This window comes from Cydia pomonella, chromosome 4 (genome assembly GCF_033807575.1).
Source record: "Cydia pomonella isolate Wapato2018A chromosome 4, ilCydPomo1, whole genome shotgun sequence".
Lineage (NCBI taxonomy): Eukaryota > Metazoa > Arthropoda > Insecta > Lepidoptera > Tortricidae > Cydia > Cydia pomonella.
The window spans coordinates 6,032,297-6,053,792 of record NC_084706.1 but is presented as its reverse complement, the minus strand read 5'-3'; the positions used below and the strand labels follow the sequence as shown (position 1 = coordinate 6,053,792).

The following is a 21,496-nucleotide window of genomic DNA, read 5'->3' as shown; positions in this document are numbered from 1 at the left end:
CTTTGATACGAGTATCACATGTCCTGCGTTATTTACCTACCTATACAGAATTTACCGAACGGATCGATATAGACCTTGAGCCAGGTGTCAGGCGTCAAGTAAATGGGGTCGGCCAGCCCTTTGTGCCTCAATGTGAAACAACTTCAAATGGATCACTCTGACGTTACCACTAAGTAGACTAGAATGTTTAACCGCAAAATTCATTGGTGTAACATTTGGCGATAGTATAAAAATTCGTTTACTACTATTGTGGCCAAAATTGTGGCACAGTTAGCTTTGAGGGACTCGCTTAGTTTTACTAAAGTTGGTTGTAACAGGTGGTTAAAGATACGGCGCCAGAGTTGAACACATGCACACTACTTGAGTTGAGGATACTCGCAGAACAAGTATATATAGGTATATGGTAAATATCCAATGTTCAATAGTAGGTTTTTATAAATTCAGTTCAAATGTAAATGTCCTTGTTGATTTCTGGTACCATCATCCTTCATAATAGAGACAAAAATCAATTCTGGTAGTTCGAGCACCGGAAACTTGATCCTTGCGGCGTATCAACAGCCATATGACATCAATGAACAAATTGTGATTTTAAAATCTAAGAGCTAGCGTGAGATTTGTAGGTACTAAATCGTCAATTCACATCTAAAATCCATGCTAGTCAAATCAACCTATATCTCATATCTTTGGTTATAAAACCTATGCCTATTATGTTTCCTCAGCTTTTAAAGGCAAGTTTTCAATAAAAACCCTAATAAGTAACTTGTTTTCGATGTCAGCAAAACATAGTAGGTAACCTACTTTAGACTGAGGTTGAATAGCATGTCACCTTGGGAGTTTGTAAATGTAAAGAGTAATTAAAACGAAATCAGCCGCCATCTTGGAAAATTAAATTTAGAGTGCTGTTAGAGTAATGAAATAAGGTCTACATATTTACTGCTCATTAACCATAAGTATTAAATTTAGCATTTTTACGTCCCGTTCAGGTTGACTGCCTCAATTTTCACTAGGCAAGGCTTGCCGCCACTGCCGTCAGCCAGCCGAATGCTTATATATAGCACTATTCTGGAACCCAATCTTTGTACAATATTAGACTAATATTATCTAATATCGTCCAAAAAATGGGTCAACTAACTAGGAAATCGCGTGGGGGTTCCATGCCAACACACTAATAATACTAGTCCAATAGCAATAGAAATTAAATAATAAGGAATAAGGTCTGCCTAGCCCTAGTGAATAAAGAGTTAGAGACTCTTCCACAGACAATAAGGAAAGTGTTGACACAGTTGCTCCAATTGCCCCATGGGTGCACATTCCCCGACTGATTATAAAGTTGGCGATACGGCGATCGTCAGAGCTAGTTTAAGCTATGAATGTCCCTAAACGATTCTATCAACTCTGCAAAAACCGAATCAATGCTTTAAATATGATGGAAAGGCCTTTATATAATTTATTTAGATTGTATTCCCTACCCTTAGCCTGAACTAATCCCGACTGAGTATATTATAAAGTTACAAGTACGTCACAGTTTACTTAATACTGTTACTCGTAATTTCAGTAAAATGCGAAGGATCCGCCGCTTTAAAACACAGTAAATACATATTACTGATTAAGAGGAAATAGAGGATTTGAGAATGTTAGGTAAATATCTCCGTCGCGCTGCAGGGGCGGCTCCTAAAATTAGTGCGATAAGGACAAGCTATTATTGTGGTCGATTTCGTATGCTGGGCGTCTATTTACGGCGCATTTATTTGCTGTTTTAAGTGCTTTTTAATGTAACCTAGTTCTTATAAAAACAAGAATATCAAAAAAGCAAAACGTACAGACAAGTACTGGTAATATTGAACTCTTACAAAAAAATATTCATCTAGGGCCTAAATCCAGAGAGGAAAATGTCAAGAACATTGGTAAAGATGAATGACCAAAACTGTTTCCTCTTAACTTTACCATCAACGATTTATACATAAAAAAATATTTTAAGTCTCTAATGCTTCGTCTACACTTTCCTGAGGTACAAAACTTGCTCGAGTAGTATTAAATCAACATTAAATTTAGCCACATTTCATCGTCACAAGTCGAACTAAGTTAGTACACTTGAAAAAAATCCTTACCTTACTCGTACCATTAGTTTTGTATTGACCGTAGTAAAATATAAACCTACCTACCTACTCGTAAGGAACGCTGATGGTTTTTTGACGATTAATTGAGATTATACCGGTTTACATTGTTTTTCGTTTAAGTGATAGTAATCTAGTTCTCCTGTGTTTCAGTGAATTTACCTATACTACAAAAACAGAATAATTACAACAATTTCCAAACAAACTTGACATCTAATCACAATGCTTGACCCGCTATATAGACAGTGGATATTTCTGTCTGTGCGTGATTGGTCCTGTGAACTTGACCCCATTCTAAAAATACACTAATTTTAGAGGCTTCAATTAGATACGACAATTTGTTTTTTATGGCGCGACATTGAGGCTGACGTTCGACATTCAGCCAAGTATTCTAGTGGGAGTATCTAAATTTTTCGCCCCAGTCACATTGCACCTCAGATAAAGAAATGCCAGCCAAAATTTTGATTGCAGCTCTCCCTAGTTAAATTATTGAATAATGAGGTACTTTAATTGAGATATTATTCGATTAGTATTAACAACACACTTTGCTCCTGTTTACCCCACGCCCAAACTCGAAATGCACCCCAAACGTCATGTATCTGTGAGAAAAAGACTAAAAAATATTTTTATTTTCAGGTAATCTATCTACATTACCTATTCATGAAACTACGATCAGAGTCGAAGCGGAAGGCAAGTAAATACCAGTAGCCTTAACAATCTTGACATACAAACGTCATCCTACAGGGCGAGGTTCGTGAACTCAATGAAGGGTTGGTGGTGGGAAGGCAAATGTCATTTGTCATGATGTGATGTCATGCGTTGCTGCATGTAATGACAAGAATTAAATCTGGGTCAACACGTAGTGGTGGAAATGATAATAAGTCCGGAAAACGAGCTCAAATATTCTCGTGTTAACTTCCACGAATGTTATTATGTACAAGTATTATTCGTGTTATTATATTCATTATCATTGTTAATGTTGAACTAACTTGTGACAGAGCTCTTGCGTATAAGTATTCGCATATTTTTTTATATTGATTATGAATTAATATTGTACTCGCTATTAGCGTCATCCAGGGACACTTTAAATTTATCAATGTATATTCTTCCCTATTTCAATTACATTCAGGTATCAATTTAAATGTTCTAAGACCGCCCCCGGAGCATCACGGAGGATTGTTACTTACGCGGCATCGAGGAGCACGCCAGAGGATACCGCGGCGGTAGGCGCCGGCATTCCGCGGCATCCCCCGGTATGCGCTGAGGCCTCCTGAGTGCGCCAGGGTAGCGGGGCTACGGCCGCGGCATCCCCCGGCATGCACCGAAGTTCTCCCTAGCGCTGGCGGGCGCTCGCGGTATCGCGGGGGATTTTACCTCATCGGTGTGCGCTGCGCGGAGGTAAATCCTCCTAGGTGATCTGCGCTACGCTCCACCGGTATGCGCAGGCCTTAAACCATATTTTAATCATGGATTACCTAAGGGCTTCAGGGCACAGGCGTTTGAAAGTTGTACCGGTACCGGTTGATGGTGGCCGCTGACGGGTTTCGGATTATATTCCGACTTCTGATTAGATTCAGCTCGCAAGTGATTGCTCAATTCTCAATGATAAAAATTCCCCAGACATTGCACACGATTTGGGGTCATTTTATTCAAAGATGTACACTACCGTAAACTGGGGTAACTTTCAATCTCGGGGAAACATTGATTATTATAGATTTTGGAGATAGAGGGAGTTTATTTTTGAACACAAGCTTAAAAATATATGAAGTTAGTTGTTGGCAGCCTAAACAGAAATACATGAGTAAGCGCTCAGAAACCAATTCCTTATCTATACTTAGCTTAAAATAAGATGAAGAATGTTTCCCCGTAATTCAAAGTTTACCCCTGTATACCGGTACACTTTTTTGTTTTATTGGGATGTTATTTCTACTCAGAACCACGAGCTCTTAGCTGTTTATGTTTTTAAAAGGAGTGTTCGTATAGATGGTTGAATTATTCTGTGGTGGTGAATGCCACGGTGGGATAGTGGGATCGATACCCGCAGTGCCGCGGGGCCCGCCGTTCGGTATTAATGTTCTGTTTACGATTCGCATTACATGGAATTTTGCGTGTCTGTAGAGAAAAACTGGCAATGTGTTTTAAGAATTTACTAATGGGTATTTCTCCGGAGGGGCATTTTTACGTGTCCGGAGCAAAAAATAGTTGCATTTACTGTTCCAAAAATCTGAATAAAATCAGGCGTTATCTTTGGCCTCTAAACTCTCTGGGACATCATAAAACAATTATTTATATAATGTAAGAAAAAAAATGACAAATGCAAAAAATGATGTTCGACGGGAGTGGCACCCAGGTTTTTAAAAACAAAAAAAATATTACTCGAGATGGAGCTTTAATTCGGAATTATTATGGGGATTCGCGTATAATGTATTAGTTAACTTATCATATTCTTTATATCAAAATAATGTGCTTGCTAATCTCTTTCAATAAAAACAATTTAGCACGCTATTGCACTAGCTATTGCTTAGCTGCGCCCTACAGGTTCACTACCCCGGTAACTCACCTGACCGGGCCCTGCAGGGTTACTCCCCCGGTCACTCCTCTTGCGCTCCCGGTAGCCCACGCCACACGACACGCTGCAGCGCCTCCACTCGCACCACGGGCTCATCTTACCCTCGCAGGATCAATCCCCCGGTCACTCACCAGCACGGTCCTCGTGCGCTCCTGGTAGCCCACGCCGCACGACACGCTGCAGCGGCTCCACTCACTCCACGGGCTCAACTCACACGATCCCAGTAAGGTCGGGGCTGCGAAATATACAAAAATAACTACAGGAAACCTAGACAAGTGACAAACGTGTATAGAAAATAAATAAATAATAATAATAATTCCCATCGAAACCCAACTACGTATGCCGTCCCGATACTTTTTAGGGTTCCGTAGTCAACTATGAACCCTTAGAGTTTCGCCGTGTCCGTCTGTCTGTCTGTCCGTCCGTCCGCGGCTTTACTCAGTGATCATGAGTGCTAGAAAGCTGCAATTTGGCATGGATACATAAATCATGCATGGCGAGAGAACGGTACAATAACAACTAGGAAAAAAAATAGGGTACCTCCGATACAAAATGTTTATTTTATTTTATTTTTTCCCTTTAACCCAATGGTGTGAAGTATTGTTGGATAGGTTTTTCAAAACGAATACGAATCTCTTTCGGATTCGGATTCGGAAATAATCACTCCGAAAGAAAAAAAATATGTGTCCCCCCACCTAACTTTTGAACCATGGGTCCAAAAAATATGATAAATATCGTATAACAAAAACTTAATAACTACTTTCAATGAACACTATAGCGAACACGATCGGCCCAGCCGTTTTTGAGTTATTGCAAAAAATAGTAAAAAGACGTACAAAGCGCTGCGAAGGTACTCCCTTATGCTTGTAATGTATATGATACTTACTAAAGCCCCCCTTTTAGCCTATTCTAACGAATAGTAACTACGGAACCCTACACTGAGCATGGCCCGACATGCTCTTGGCCGAATTTTTACTTTCCGTTTGTCATTTTGGCTGCGGCCCCATGCATTGAAACATACTAGTAGTAGACTCCACAGAAACACGACAAGCTTTGCCGAATTACACCTTCCCATACAAACTACGTGTTGGATTATAATGAAACTTTGCACATACAGTGGTTATGGGTCGTTCTCCCGCTTCGTGCCGATTTAGCGGTTTTTTGGAGAAGTATTTTTAAAGCTGAGCTTTTGTGATTTTGATATTGCGAGTGTGTATACACATTGTATGTATTATTTAGTGAAAAGCACCTAAAATATATACTACTTTTACTTTCTTGGGACTTGTAAGGAATTTAATGAAGGCATAAATGGAAATGTAAAACCCAGGGAAGATAATGAAAACAAAGTGACGATATTTTAGATGATAGAACCATACATATCTTGGCTTTTAAAAAGCATAGCTACCCTTTTTGACCTTTTTAATATAAAATCTACTTACTTATATAAATTATGAAATTAAAAAACCCGAAATTATCAAGAAATATTTTTTTTGCAAAATTAGAATATTATGTCGAACACAAATAACATATTCATTAATAATGGAACTTAATTATAATGTTATGGTTCTATAAAGATAGTCTTCTTAGACTTAAAATTATCCAAAAATAATGCGAATAAATAAATGTTATAAGGAAAACAACCCTTGTTTATGATCAAATATAGTATTCGGCAAATAACTTGGGCATCAAATATGACCTCATTGTAAAGGAAAGAAGATGTTTTTTTTTTGTAAGTATAATGTAATGGACCAGGACTATAACTGCGAAATTCGAAATTCGTCAATTTCGGGCATTTTTCTCTGCACTCTAATTACGTCTTAGTGAGAGTAAAAGAGAAAGATCCTCGCAATTTGCAAATTTCAGTTAGGTACATTTCGGACTCGATGATAAGTCGTTTCAAAGGAAACGGCAGGCCGAGGCGAAGCTGCAGGACAGCAGAGCTAGGAGACGAACAAATAGTGGTGTATAAAAAGCAAATTAGCGGACCGCAAACACGATGTAGCTCCATAGCCGTCAAAGGCCGAAGAGCGTACTCTACGAAACACCAAAACCCCACATTTGTAAAAAGAGACCCAAGGCCGAGTTGCTGCAGTGCTGTGATCGTACGACCCAATAATCAAAATATTATAAAATTTATTATGCATTACGACCCTATGGAGTTTGTTATTTAATAACAAACTCCATAGGCTCGTAATAGGGTCGTAGGCTCAGCAAGTCGCACTTTCGAGGAAAAATGCAAAGGTTGAGTCGCAGGAGGGTCCGAGATCACAATCAAATGTATGGGCACCCAGTCGGCATCGGCAGTAGCAGTCGCTTGAAACGTTTATCGCGGTCCTGGATAGAAGTAGCGTGATTTCTCACCTCCGTCAAGAGTGTTAGTGGCGCGGGATGGGTCGGAGCTAACGGTGTTCGCGAGCTGGTTGGCCTGCGGGTTCAGCGCCCCTGTGAACAAGTCTCTCATTAATAACTACCTCATGAGATCTAAAGTGGTGTTAGTGGACCAAGCTAACTGTACACTGACGTTGACATGACAAAGTTTGGATGTGCCATATGAAACGTCATATTTTCATATAAATTAGACGTTTACGTTAAGTACCCTACGTTTTGTGATTAAAACATTTTGGAAGCGAGTGAGTCAGCTGCGTTTCAGAAGCGTCAAACAAAAAGTCAAAATAGTATAAATCTTACGTACAAACAACAACACACCTAACTGACCATTAAAGACAGAGCAGAGAGAAAATGAAAGAGATAAATGTATGTGTATTATGTCAACTTCAAATTAAATAACATTTGCGTATGTGTGACGTGCCTTTGTCACTATAGTTGTTTGAGCATCTCTATTATACTCTGAGAAGGTATAGGATTTATTGCAACAAGACACGTGACTTTGTCAAAAATATATTTTATCTTTCGGACGGATGTGGACAGGATAAATTAAGAAAAAACTATATTATTTTTGATTAATTGATGATTCTATAGGTGTTTAATATTTTTACTCTGTTATCTTTATTCATATATTTATAATTTAGTTTGTCACTGCATTTTAGTTCAAAAATGCAATGTCTATAAAACTATGATTGACAATAAAATGCAGAAAAGGTGAAAAAAAAAAACAAACTTAAATTTTATCTCGCTTATTTATTACTATTTAAAATTAATACGGGATGTGCCCTCCTCCATTGTCTAGGACTAAATTAATCCTGGAATGCATATTCGCCACCATATTCCAACACATGTCACTTCCTCTTAAAAGTTCCCAAGTGTGAAATACCACTTGACTCAAATTTTCTTTGTTTCGGACGTCGCTTGGATCCCAATTGATAAGTTCCCAAGTGTGAAATACCACTTGACTCAAATTTTCTTTGTTTCGGACGTCGCTTGGATCCCAATTGAAAAGTTCCCAAGTGTGAAATACCACTTGACTCAAATTTTCTTTGTTTCGGACGTCGCTTGGATCCCAATTGAAAAGTTCCCAAGTGTGAAATACCACTTGACTCAAATTTTCTTTGTTTCGGACGTCGCTTGGATCCCAATTGAAAAGTTCCCAAGTGTGAAATACCACTTGACTCAAATTTTCTTTGTTTCGGACGTCGCTTGGATCCCAATTGAAAAGTTCCCAAGTGTGAAATACCACTTGACTCAAATTTTCTTTGTTTCGGACGTCGCTTGGATCCCAATTGAAAAGTTCCCAAGTGTGAAATACCACTTGACTCAAATTTTCTTTGTTTCGGACGTCGCTTGGATCCCAATTGAGAACCATTTGACCCCAAACGTTCTCAATCGGGTTTAAATCCGGGCTTTTAGCCGGCCACCGAATCAGCTCAACGTCAGGTTGACCTGCTAGCCATTCCTGCACCAATTGGGAGCTGTGTATGGAACTATTGTCCTGTGCGTAAACGTGAATTAATCGAATCGCAATATCAATCGGAAATAAATCCATAAATTCAATATATGGCATTTAATGTCAATAATGACATTGTAAGACACAAAAGAAAAAATACTGTTTCAAAACTCTTTTGAATAATAGCCCGCATAACTTACCTATAGCGTAGAACACACACATACATACGCATTCAAGTGTGACTCTCTTTCATGCAATATTTCCCATTTCTGAAGTGTATAGCTAGCTGTGTTGTTGTTTGTACCATGGTGCCTAGCCTATGTGACAATCGTTTGCGCTACGATAACAAAACGCTTTGTGTCTCTCTAGAATTAGACCAAGATAAGTTGGCAGCGAATTTGATAGCCCAGACTGTGCAAGAGTTATTTTAAACGTCAATGTTCTATGAAATTGTGACGTTTAATTAACACTTGCACAGCCTGGTGGGCTATCAAAATCGCTGCCAACTTAGCTTGGTCTAAGTCTTAGCACTCTTCCATATTAGTGCAGCAGTGACAGTTGCGTTTCGTTCGCTACTGAGTGTAAACGATTTTGGTATGTTTGCTACGCACCCTGTACTGGTAAAATCTTAATATTTTGAAATATTCTAACACTAAAATTATGCGGTCATAATTGACGGATATCAGAATAATGAGGATATCCGGATCCCAAACCCTACACAGGGCTATAACTGCGAAAATCGGATTTCGTAAATTTCGAGCAACTAAGTATTTCTGTCACTCTAATTAGGCCTTAATTGGAGTAAAAGGTGTTCGCGGTAGGCTTTCAGGCTTCCCAAGTGAGCTGTGGCAAACGTGACAACGCTAGAAAGATGATGATGTCTATATTTAGACGATGCCATATTTGAAATGGTTTTAGTGGATGGTCTCAGTAATTGGTCTCGTGGAAAAACTGTAGGTATAGCTTTCGCTTTCGGTACCTATATTTATAGATATACCTACCGAAAGCGAGTGTTTCCCGCGAGTCACTTTCTCCTCTTTTGTGCAGCGCGCAATGCAATAGATAAATCTATCTACCGCTATGCACTCGGCTCAATGACGCCACAACACAGTAAGCAACTTAGCTATAATTATAACCTATACATAGATATAGGATTGTTATTTTATTTTAGCGCTTGTTCACAAGCGCTATACATCTTACTTTCAGAATCCTAAATGGCATAGTCACTAGGTGTAACCCAGTAAGAATGTACCTAGATGTAAAAGTAACTTACTTAGGAAGGTAGGACGGTCTCTGACCAACTTTTTCAGTTAGCATTCTAATTAGGACGGACGAAAGTAAGGTGTAACAACGTTCAGTTCGTTTAATCGACCTAAATCGTGGATTACTTAGCTGTATTTGAATTGGACCTGTCAACGACACCGTTATTTGATTATAGTTAGATTTTATAATATAATAATGTTATTATTACACGAACGGATGTAATTTGTTGAACCATGTCAATTGAAAAAGTATCTCTGAACGTTTTAAAATGATATAAAATCATTATCAGAATTATAGACACTCAGATCCTAGTGAAGACGAACGACTGAATTAAGTAATAAAGGTGTATCAAGCGCTTCAATATTTACTAGACAAATGAAACTCTTAACTTTAAAAAGGCGGCCCGAAAAAAATATCTACCAGTCAACCTTAAATAGGTAGATCACATTTTACGCAATATATAAATTAGAAAGGCTTATTATTTTTCGTTCGTTTTAAAATATGTTGCTGGGTTATTCTTTAAAAAAAAGTCTCCGGATAATGGTGTCCCATATATTATTTCAGTCGTCAATATAATTACTCAGTACATACATACCTGCCTGCGTCTATTAAAATAATATCTGTAATGACATTAAAATAGAGCTCATATTGAGGTATTGTAATGCTTCGAGTTTGATGCCTACCTATTAATTTTAGTAAGATCAATACTGGTAAGTCTGGTTGACCTTCACATTGGGGCCAGCGTTTCTGGGCGACTACGGGATGGGCCTGGGGTACACTGTGCGTAGGCACGTATTATTTATATATTTATTTAATCTTTATTGCATATAAGAAAACACAATGTACAAAAGGCCAACTTAATGCTATAAGGCATTCTCTACCTATCAACCTTTAGGCAAAGCAGATAAGTTGTAGGCATGAAGAAGAAGATATTCTAACTATATGATGTTGATGTCATCTTCCTCGTGTTATTCTGGCTATTTTTCTACGGCTCTTGGGAGCCTGAGGTCCACTTGGTCCGTATTCTACATAATATAATATTATGTCTATAATATTCGTAAGTTCTCGACATGCTCATTATAATACTTACCTAAATATTTACAATACACCCAGACTGCCCAGCCACAAAAGCGGAAAATCAATATAGCTTGTTTTCATTTCAGCGATATACGGTTTCCCGAGTTTCCAGTATTTACGAATAAAACCTATTAGTTTTCGCTCGAGGGATTACGCTGAAATCTACATTAAAACCATTTTGTTAAAAGCAGGCTGCCTGTTCGGTACGCTAGGTACTTGTATTTTATAAATATCTTATATTTCGTGTAAAACTTATTCATAGAATGGAAACTGTCTCATTTTATTACCGGTGTCGGTGACGCCTGGGAAAGTCCGTTTATCAAAGGTATAAGCTTAAAATAATTAGCCTAAGGCAACTGTCCCACCGAAGAAGATTCTCTTGTTTGTGAGGACGTTCGATTATTTAAATTATACTATAGGGATTTCTTGTCCATTTAGTTTTTGTGGTCTTTTTTTCTACATGGCAGAGCCGTAGGTACATTTTTTAGCCGTAGGTTTTCTTGCTATGCTAATTTTATGCTATGCAAAAAGTTTAACCGATCAATTTAATGTCTCCACTTCCTCTAAGTTTTGCTCGGTTGTTATGTTGTTAAGAGATGCGATGCACATACACCCTAAAGGTGGACTATCCAGGGACGATCGCGATCCTCAGCCACGAGGGAACGACCAGAGAGAGAGAGTAGCTGCTATAAAAAGGCTTATTATACCTCTGTATTGTCTGTATGTGTTGGTTTCAAGTTTCCACACGGTTTTAACGCTTTTAAGTCTGATTTATTTAAGTGCTAAGAAAGGCTTCTGCGCAGCATACTAATGTTCGCGGAAACTGCTAGCCACCTCATTCACAAAGCCCAGGGTGCGTAGCCAACATATTGGCATGTTGGCTACGCACCCTGGGCTTTGTGAACGCAGAAGCCTTTCTTAGCACACTGGCCGTTTACGCTCCGTAGCGACGACGTGCAACTGTCATTGTCGCACTCATATGGAAGAGTGACATGAATGTTGTTATGTATTTTTCATGTCACTATATGATGTTACTATAAATGTTGTACTGACTTGTAAAAGAGCCCTTGAGGCCTACTTGCAGAATAAATTTTTGAATTTTGAATTTTTGACAGAGAAACACAAAACATTACGTTGTCGTAGCGATTATCACCTTGGCTAGGCACCCAGGCCTGATAAAGTGTAGATGTAATTGGCACTAAAGAAGGTGCAACAAATTATATCGATCGACCAAATCGCATGCAATTAATTATCAGTGAGGTTTATAGAGACCCTTATTTATTAGGTAACGATGACCTCAGCTGTGACATCAGCAATTGGCCCAACTCGGAGGAAAAAATGTATCAAGACATGCCTATGAGATCATCGCCCGACGCACTAACACATTTAGTGATAGTTACTTGCAATACTACGAGTAGTGTGAATCAACTTGTTATGACTATTAGCATTTTTATTTAGAGGTTGGAATCTTAAATCTTTAAACGTTTTAACTTATTGCATTCAGCGTCGATTGTGATTTTTTTAAACGTTTTTTTGATGAAAATATTATTGCCAGTGTTTAAAAACGGATTCATGAATTAGGCTTTATTTCAAGAAATGACTTCCACTCAAAGAGTAAAGTAAGTCTTCCACTATAGTGGTGATTACCACAAACAAAGTTTTGAATGTTTCGATAAGTACGCGGAAAAATTTAAAAGTGGTTAAAAATGCTTTTGATCTACTCGTCGACGTAATGGTTGAATTTAGATTTCGTATACCTACCAAACTATAATTGCGTACTTTTCATGTATGGGCTCCCAACTCAACTATAACATTATTTTCGATAAACTGTACTGTACTGTCAACCATGAAAAAAAATACCAATCACGTGCCGCCGCGCTCCAGTAGAAAAAACTAAACGGGGGACTGGCGGGCGGGGGATTTCGCGTGTTTATGTCTTTTGCACTACATTTTTCTACGGAGATACCTACTTACCAATTTTCATCAATTACAATTTAGATTTTATAGTTAAAAAGTATTATTTGAGATGACTTAGAAATTTTTTTTTGTATACAATAGTGATAGGTAGGTATAATAAAAATATAACTCAGCAAGTTTCGTTGCCTAAACACGGTACTCGACTGAAATATATCACGATTGTATAAAATACTATTACCAAGTTGTCGCTTTGTATTTTCTACCTGCTTTGTTAGTTAGCACTGTCAAAAAGTTATCAGATCTCTTGTAGAGATAAGCTTCTAACTCTACAAGTCCTAACTTCACAAACTCTACACCTTAGTCAAAATATATGGCTTGACCTTGCGCTATGAAACGAAATATTATTGTTGTTTTCTATAATTGATTTGTTTTATTGAATCTATAATTATTAGTTGTAAAATTGTATTTCGTTTTCACTTGTAAAATGTACCTTTACTTTACCAATGAAAATCCGTATCTTTGCTCGTCTTTGCGGGGGTACTACCGTGCCCCTAGATAAATTACATCAAGCATTTTGTGCCTCACTGTAATCCGTGCTTATTACAGAGTCGAGGATGGCGACTTGTAGTTTCTTACCAGTCCCATATTAGCGAGCTATAGTCTCTTGTAGCTTAATGGCAAAGCGTGCAATAAAAAACGTCGAAACTAGCTTCTTTAAGAATCGCATGTTATAGCTTAAAGAAAACACCTCAGGGTGTAGCAAATTCCACATGCTGCACCTTCTAGAGAGAAACAAGTGAGATTCCTACTTATTTTTATTGTTTCAAGTATCTAGCAAGTGTAGGTGAGCTTACCCTCAGTAAATCGCCAGTGATAACAGAGAGTGTTAGTGACAGTGCTGGTTCACTCCTTTTGCGTGAGGAAGTTGTTCTGGGAGCCGCGACAGCCGCCGTAGGTGTAAGGGACGCACATGCCCTTTTGCACAGCGAAGGCCCATCGCTAGTAGAAGTGACTTACCGGTAATGACAGAGCAGGTGCTGGTGCACTCCTCCTGCGTGAGGAAGTTGTTCTGGGAGCCGCGACAGCCGCCGTAGGTGTAAGGGACGCACATGCCCTTTTGCACAGCGAAGGCCCATCGCTAGTAGAAGTGACTTACCGGTAATGACAGAGCAGGTGCTGGTGCACTCCTCCTGCGTGAGGAAGTTGTTCTGGGAGCCGCGACAGCCGCCGTAGGTGTAAGGGACGCACATGCCCTTTTACACGGCGAAGGCCCATCGCTAGTAGAAGTGACTTACCGGTAATGACAGAGCAGGTGCTGATGCACTCCTCCTGCGTGAGGAAGTTGTTTTGGGCGCCGCGGCAGCCACCGTAGGTGAATGGAATGCACATGCCCTTCTGGGCGGCGAAGGCCCAGCGCTGATATACCCCGCGGCACGGGCCCGCCTCGGGCGGCTCCATGCAGATACCTGCGCACACAATAAACCTTCTTTTGAATTAGAAAGTACAGTCATATTACGGTGAGACTCGGACAAATTAAATTTCATAAATTGGTGTGAATATAACGTCGCAATTTTATTTTAAACGTAAACATGATTGGCTATAATAACCTTAATATTTGCGAAATACCGATTTTTCGTGATTTTTGTAGACAAATTTTACATAGAACAGCATAATAAAGGTGTATACGAGTTATAAGCCTACGTAGTCTTGCCATAAATTCTGTCCTACATGAAATGACATTTCATCCCTTGGTTAACAATCTATTATTTTTCCAAGCTCTCTAATAAGTTATTATAATCAATACCCACCCCACATACCTGCTTAATTTAAGCTTGATGTCCATGCATTAGATGCCGCTAGTAGCATACATGATAATATTAATTTATTTTAGCATAATACAAACATTATTATTTTTAAAGTATAAATCAAAATCAAAGAATCCGTTTCCGCTTGGGTAATTATTAGGTTTTTATTATTGGGTTATTAGGTACCTAATCTAATCTGTGTAAATATTGTTGAAATAGTTAACTGTAGGAATATGTAAAATGTTTTATGTTGTAAATAATATACTTATGAATTGTTGTGTAAATATTTAGCGTAAGGAATTCCTTTACATGCCCTTAATGTTGGCGAGATGTGTGTACTTTCTTACCTTGTGTAAACTTTATAACACCTTATGTAACCATGTTTCAATGATGTTCAATTTCAATAATGCTTTCGTACGAGTTTGTCTCGATGTTCTCCTCTGCAGGTCGCATTTTTTAACTGATACTTACTCTTTTTGTGAGCAGGTTCGGTAGTAAGGTATATTTTTTCCGTCGTTTCGTTTTTTGGAAAAAATTCAAAATGTCGTAACTTGGCCTAAAGGTCTTAACCGGCACAGGGTCTATGGCACTTAAGACTATTGTGAGTTTGCTGTGATAATCATAATCATAACATAATCATTAATTTATTAATAGACACAATACAAATTAAGATTATTTTAATAAGATTAAAATAGACATTACAATAATAATTAAATTAAAATTTGTGATAAATTGATTTGATTTGAAACAATGATTCAACGAAATAAATATTTTTTATTAAAAAAAAAAGTTAATGGTCTATACAGTCCACAGAGCCACTAGTGTATCTTACCTTTGAGATAACCTACACAGATTGAACTAATACTCGTCCTAGGCGACGATATAGGTACGTATTCATTTATATCACTGACTCGGGAATAAAAAATGTTCGTACTCGTCACATCACACAAATTTTCCTACCAGAATTCGAGCCCAGGACCACTAGGGTTAATGTATACTGATTTACAGCTACGGAGCCCATCCTTATGCGTATTTCGACACGCACTTGGCCGGTTTTTTTTAAATAAGTTTCATTGAGGCGAACAAAGAGAGCCATTTCAAATATGGATAAGGATTGTAGAGAAACAATTTTTATTTTTAAAAGGTAATAAACAATACAGTAATAACTTGCCATCCACTAAAACAGGACAATAATGATTTGATTTTTTTAAATTTGAGTTTAACGATAAAGAAGAATTTCCCGTTCTATTTTTACTACAATAAGGTGAACATTTCCGAGTAAAATGGAGAAAACACAATTACCTTTCAGTGCGTTACGCAAAAATACTTGAAATGGAATATCAGAATGTCAGGAGTATACTTAGTTATGCTTTTCTTACTTAACTACACCGGAACATAGAAAAACCGCCTACGCACCGGGGGCAAGACAGCGCAGATAGCAGCCGCACCGGCGGAAAATCAAATACGGCGAAATGCTTCCCGTGCCGTGACGTAGCGAATGTGAAATTGCGGGATGTAGGAACGCGAGTCCGACACGCACTTGTAACTGTTTGCCAATATCAAAGCGATCTATATATTGGTATCGTAATGTAGGAACAATTCGGAACAGTCTATTCTATAATGATTCTATAATTTCAGTAAATAATGGTATGTATTTCAACGCAAAACAAAGTTAATGGGTTTTGTTCTGCCAACCTACATACGTCATCGCTTTGTCCTAGTAAATTAGTTGGCTAATGAACTACACTTTGTTGCTAATGGTCAATGTCAACCTGTCATATTTGTGGTATAAAGTAAAATACATTATAACAAGTTATTATACTTTGCCATAGACTAGTTTGTTTCAGACGATCGTTTAGGCTGACCGCTTATACGATGTATTGTTGTGGCTAGTGGCTTTAGAACCTTTAGACTTATTACGATAATATTAAGATTACTTCTGCCAGGTGTCTATTTCACCAACTTAACAACCTTGACTTGAGAGTGTCAATTGCCTGTAAATTTCTAGTTAAGAGGGAAGAATAGCATCCTAACGAAATAACGGTACTTTTTCTATGACATTCCATTTCGGGAGAAAACGGTTTCCACGGTTTCCACTTATATAAAAATAAAAAGGAAAAATATTTTTTGTACTGCAAATTTTGAAACAAAGGAAAATCTATAACCTAGTTAGGGTTCCGTAGCCAAATGGCAAAAAACGGAACCCTTATAGATTCGTCATGTCCGTCTGTCTGTCCGATTCTGTCACAGCCACTTTTTTCCGAAACTATAAAAGCTATACTGTTCAAACTTGGTAAGTAGATGTATTCTATGAACCGCATTATGATGTTTACACAAAAATAGAAAAAAAACAATAAATTTTGGGGGTTCCCCATACTTAGAACTGAAACTCAAAAAATCTTTTTTCATCAAACCCATACGTGTGGGGTATATGCATAGGTCTTTAAAAATGATATTGAGGTTTCTAATATAATTTTTTTCTAAACTGAATAGTTTGCGCGAGAGGTGTCCCCCCCCCCCCCCCGTAACTTCTAAAATAACGGAATGAAAAATCTAAAAAAAATTTATGATATACATTGCATGCAAACGTCCACCGAAAATTGGTTCGAACGAGATCTAGTAAGTAGTTTTTTTTTAATACGTCATAAAAATTAAAAAAAATTTTTTTTTCATCATTTTATTATATATGTTACTGTAAAAGCCCGAAGTGCGGTAAAACCTAGGATATACCGGTAAGACCTAGGTTTTACCGATGCCGATCGGTAAAACCCCGAAATGTGAAATAATTATTGTTCACTTCGGGCTTTTACCGACATGGATTTGGTAAATCCTAGGTCTTACCACGGCGACCGGTAAAGGTTGAATCATGCACTGGTTTTTGACAGTATTAGATGAAAATCTTGTATCAGTGTAAGGGGCGTTACATGTAGCGCCATTTAGAGTGATGTTTCGTATTGTTTCGGCTATTTTACTAGTCATATAGATCTAGGTCTTTCGGTTTTGCTGAAGATGAGAGTGAACTCTACTCCTTGCAAATTCGAACGGGGTGAGTAGGGATGTAGAAGTCCTGAGAGTAGAGTAATGTATGTCACATATCCTTTGTAAGCAATATGCCCAGTTGGCGGGAATTTTCGGGCTGTAGCTAGCCGCTGTAATGGGTAACAGAAACGCGTTCCGTATGTGGTTCGTTTTCCAGATGACTAGGGTGCATATCGCGAACGATTGGCATCTTGACTAGGTACCAAGGTTTAGGTATAGTTTACAGTAAAAACAAATTAGGTATCTATTAATAGTTCCCGCCTGTTGAAGCGACTATGGATGGGTGATCAAATGACACCCAGATGCTTTCAATTAAATAATTTTGTTATAAGTAAAAAACCTTTTGCCAAACGTGGGTTATGGTAGTGGTTCGTAAGGGAGAGAAATAAGCCTGTCTGGTTCCGTGGTATGTTGCTGTCATGCTAGTTGGTCGTACCGAGGGCCGTTCCTGGTTAGCCAGGAACGTCTTTAAGCGCCGTGGACAGCTGATGTGGATGCGAAAGGAGGCCTCCGCGTCCCTAGGAACTATTAGTACGGCCGATCGGAACAAAGGAACCGCGCCGCTAAAGGGTTAAATGAACCGGAATCTTACAGCTCTATTCTTTAAGACTGCTGTCGACCGAAAATGCGATTTTGTGTCTTAAGCAAGCTGTCAGGTACTACAAGGACAGGAACACGCCGATCTATGCGTGCTTTCTGGACTTGTCAAAGGCGTTTGACCTGGTTGTGTAAGACAAGCTATAGTACAAGCTTACAAAAACGGGAGATTCCATTGAATATGTCGCGTTGCTTAAACTTTGGTACAGCAGCCAGGTCAACCGAGTGAGATGGGCGGGAGAGGAGTCTGACGAATACAAACTACAAAGTGGAGCGAGACAGGGAGGGCTAACATCCCTTCTCCTTTTCAACGTCTACGTAAACGAGTTGATCGAGGCACTCAGCAGGGCACATGTCGGTTGCCATACAGGTGATGTGTGTTTTAACAATATAAGTTACGCTGACGACATGGCGTTGCTGAGGCCTTGGGCTGACGCGGTACGACAGCTCATCAATATTTGTGAGGAATGCGCCGGGCAACATGGTCTAAAATACAACACGGCCCAAAGTCAGTTTGTTATATTCAAAGCTCGTAAATATAACCTGTCTACGGAGCCGAGGATCATGTTGTGTGGCGTACCCCTCAAAGTTGTAGATCGCTTTAAGTATCTGGGGCATAGCTTACAACTGAATTGAATGACGACCTGGGGAAAAAAGAGCGACAGCAGTGAGAGGCAATATGCTTGCCGGCAGGTTCCCACGGTGTAATACATCAGTTAAATTGACGCTCTTTAGAGCTTACTGTCAGACTTTCTACACGTGCAGCCTGTGGGTGAAGTTTACACAACGAGCCTATAACGCATTGCGCGTTCAATATAATAACATATTGAGGATGCTGTTGCGGCTGCCGAAGCACTGCAGTGCGTCCGTCATGTTCGCTGAGGAGCGAGTAGATGACTTTTTTGCCATTAGGTGGAAAAGAATCGCCTCCATGCTGCGACGGGTGCGCGGCAGCAGCAACAGTCTACTCAAGGTGTTGGCCGAGCGCCTCGAGTGCCCCGTTATAAAGTTTTGGGTGGAGGTGGCAATTGGGAGAGCGAAATAGAGTATGGCAACCTGCGCCCCTACTCTCCACACATCTTAGTGTTTAGTTATAAGTTCTTATTTTTGTTTTTCTCTTAGTACCTAATTAGCATAGTTTTAAGTTTATACTAATAGTCGTTATGGATCAGTGATCTGAAATAAACGTTTTTTTTTTATTTATACTTAGGGTACGAGACAAAACTTAAATACGTCCTTTTCTACATATTAAAGGTTGTGCTAAACTATTTACTTTTATACCTAACATTTTATTCAGTTTATTCTGTAAGAAAAGGAGACACTTGACCTATCCGACGCGTCGCGTGTGATGTCACGGCGCGAATCTCATGAACGCGACCGCACAGGACCGGACTATCAGCGCCAGAGTACTTTGAACGTACCGCGCGATCAAAACTGCTAACGTTGTTGCTACGCTGAAACTATTCTCGCGATTGTACAGTCGCGCACAGTATAACCTAATCTTACTTTGATTAGAATAACGTGCATCGTTACACTGTTTATTGCTGTCCTGCTCCCACTGATAATATATTTAACACTCGTATTTCATAAAAATAGTCATAGTGCTGACCGTTAATATTCTGGTTTTGCTGTAGGTTTAGTTACAATTTTTCAACAACAAGCCGCGGCGGCTCTCTCTGGAGTACGGAAGGTGGGACAGGGAGAACACCCTCCTGATGTGGAATATATGGTATGACTGGGCCATAAGGGGAGGCCCAGCTTCCCTGCATGATCACCATCTGCTATGCTGACGACACCATGGTGGCTGTGCGGGGAAGGTACATGGACGATAACTTTTTCAGAGCGGCGGTAGCGACAGAGATGTCAGTGGGTCGCATCGAACGCCTAGGATTGAATGTGTCCCTCTCGAAGACTGAAGCAATTGTCTTCGGGGGACCTGGAAGGGCGCTACCTGAGGAATTAACTATAGCTGTTGCAGGTGAGAGGGTTCCGGTCAATTCACACATGAAGTACCTGGGTCTTGTTCTTGACCGGAGGTGGAATTTTGAACAGTATTTCCTCAGGTTAGCGCCCCGAATCATGAGTGCTACCTCAGCCCTTAGCCGGCTATTACCAAACGTGGGCGGGCCGATAGCCCCTTGTCGGTGCCTGTACGTGGGCGTTGTTCGGAGCATGGCCTTATACGGGGCACGAATTTCGGCAGACAGGCTCTTGGCTAAAGCCAAGCCTCTCCTAAGGCGTCTGCTGAGGGTGGTAGCCTTGCGCATAATAAAGGCATACCATACGGTGTATTTCGCGGTGGCATGAGCCCTGGCAGGCACTCCACCCTGGTAGCTGGAAGCTAAAATGATAGCTGGAAATTACCGTATGAGAGCAGAGGCCAGAGCGCGTGGAGAACGCCTCGACCCAGAGGAGGCGAAGAGAGAGCAACGACAGGCTGTCAAGAGACTGGGACCGCTGGAAGAGCGACCAGGAGGATTCCTCCTATAGAGTCCGCAGTATAGAGGCTCTCCTCCAGTCATTCAACCAGTGGCTCCATAGAGAACACGGGGCGCCCAGCTACAGATTGACGCAGGTAACAATGACACGGCCCAGCACACACTTGAATCGTGCAGGCGATGGGCTGTGGTACGCCAAAACATGGTGGTGGCAGCGGAAATCACGAGTGGGGACCTCTCGCTGCACGACGTCGTGTCGCCCATGTTGCGCAGCAAGAGGGCATGGAAGGAAGTTGAGGTCTTTTGCGAAACCGTGATTTCCCTAAAGGAAGCAGCGGAGCGGTTGCGCGAAGATAGTGCAGATGCGCTACCGCTCCGGCATAGGCGGAGAGGGAGGGTCTCCTCCCTAAGTAGGCAATGTGCCCTAGCCAACAGCTAGTTCCTCCCCTTCGTAGAGCCAGTGGATTGGGGGGCCCACAAGGAACGGCTCTGCACGTGTGGGAGGAGAGCCAAGCGTCCTGGTGCTCGTCCTCAGTGGCACGGGTGTCCAACACAGGTTGGTCGGGCTGCCGAGGGGCGTCGCGGATAGAATGCCGCAAGCGATCCCATGACGCTCCCTATAGGCAAAGAGGATGACACCGCAGGGGATGTTAGTGGGTATTCTCCTCCCCTTCCTCTGGCTAACAGAGGGAGTAACGGGGGGAGCGAGTCCCACATACCACCCCTAAATGGGCTTCCCCAGCCCGGGGTGAGATGTGTAAATGCATTTACTCCTGCGTCAAAAAAACAAACTCGCGCCTCAGCGAACATGCCGGACGCGCTGCAGTGCTTCGGCA

At 40.2% G+C, this 21,496-nt stretch overlaps 2 protein-coding genes across 4 annotated transcripts in view; one reads left to right on the top strand and one right to left on the bottom strand.

Moving 5' to 3' along the window:
* LOC133516931 (phosphatidylcholine:ceramide cholinephosphotransferase 2-like) overlaps window positions 1-21,496 on the top strand; it is a 196,811-nt gene that overhangs the window by 48,530 nt on the left and 126,785 nt on the right. The window lies entirely within an intron of this gene.
* The window catches only part of LOC133516922 (spondin-1), a 47,950-nt gene that overhangs the window by 1,506 nt on the left and 24,948 nt on the right, over window positions 1-21,496 (bottom strand). For all 3 annotated transcript variants that reach the window (XM_061849968.1, XM_061849969.1, XM_061849970.1), the window contains 3 exons: window positions 14,077-14,247; window positions 7,045-7,125; window positions 4,815-4,918 (listed from right to left, as the gene is read on the bottom strand). In XM_061849968.1, coding sequence (XP_061705952.1) covers window positions 4,815-4,918; window positions 7,045-7,125; window positions 14,077-14,247 — 356 coding nt within the window. The remainder of the gene's footprint in view (window positions 1-4,814; window positions 4,919-7,044; window positions 7,126-14,076; window positions 14,248-21,496) is intronic.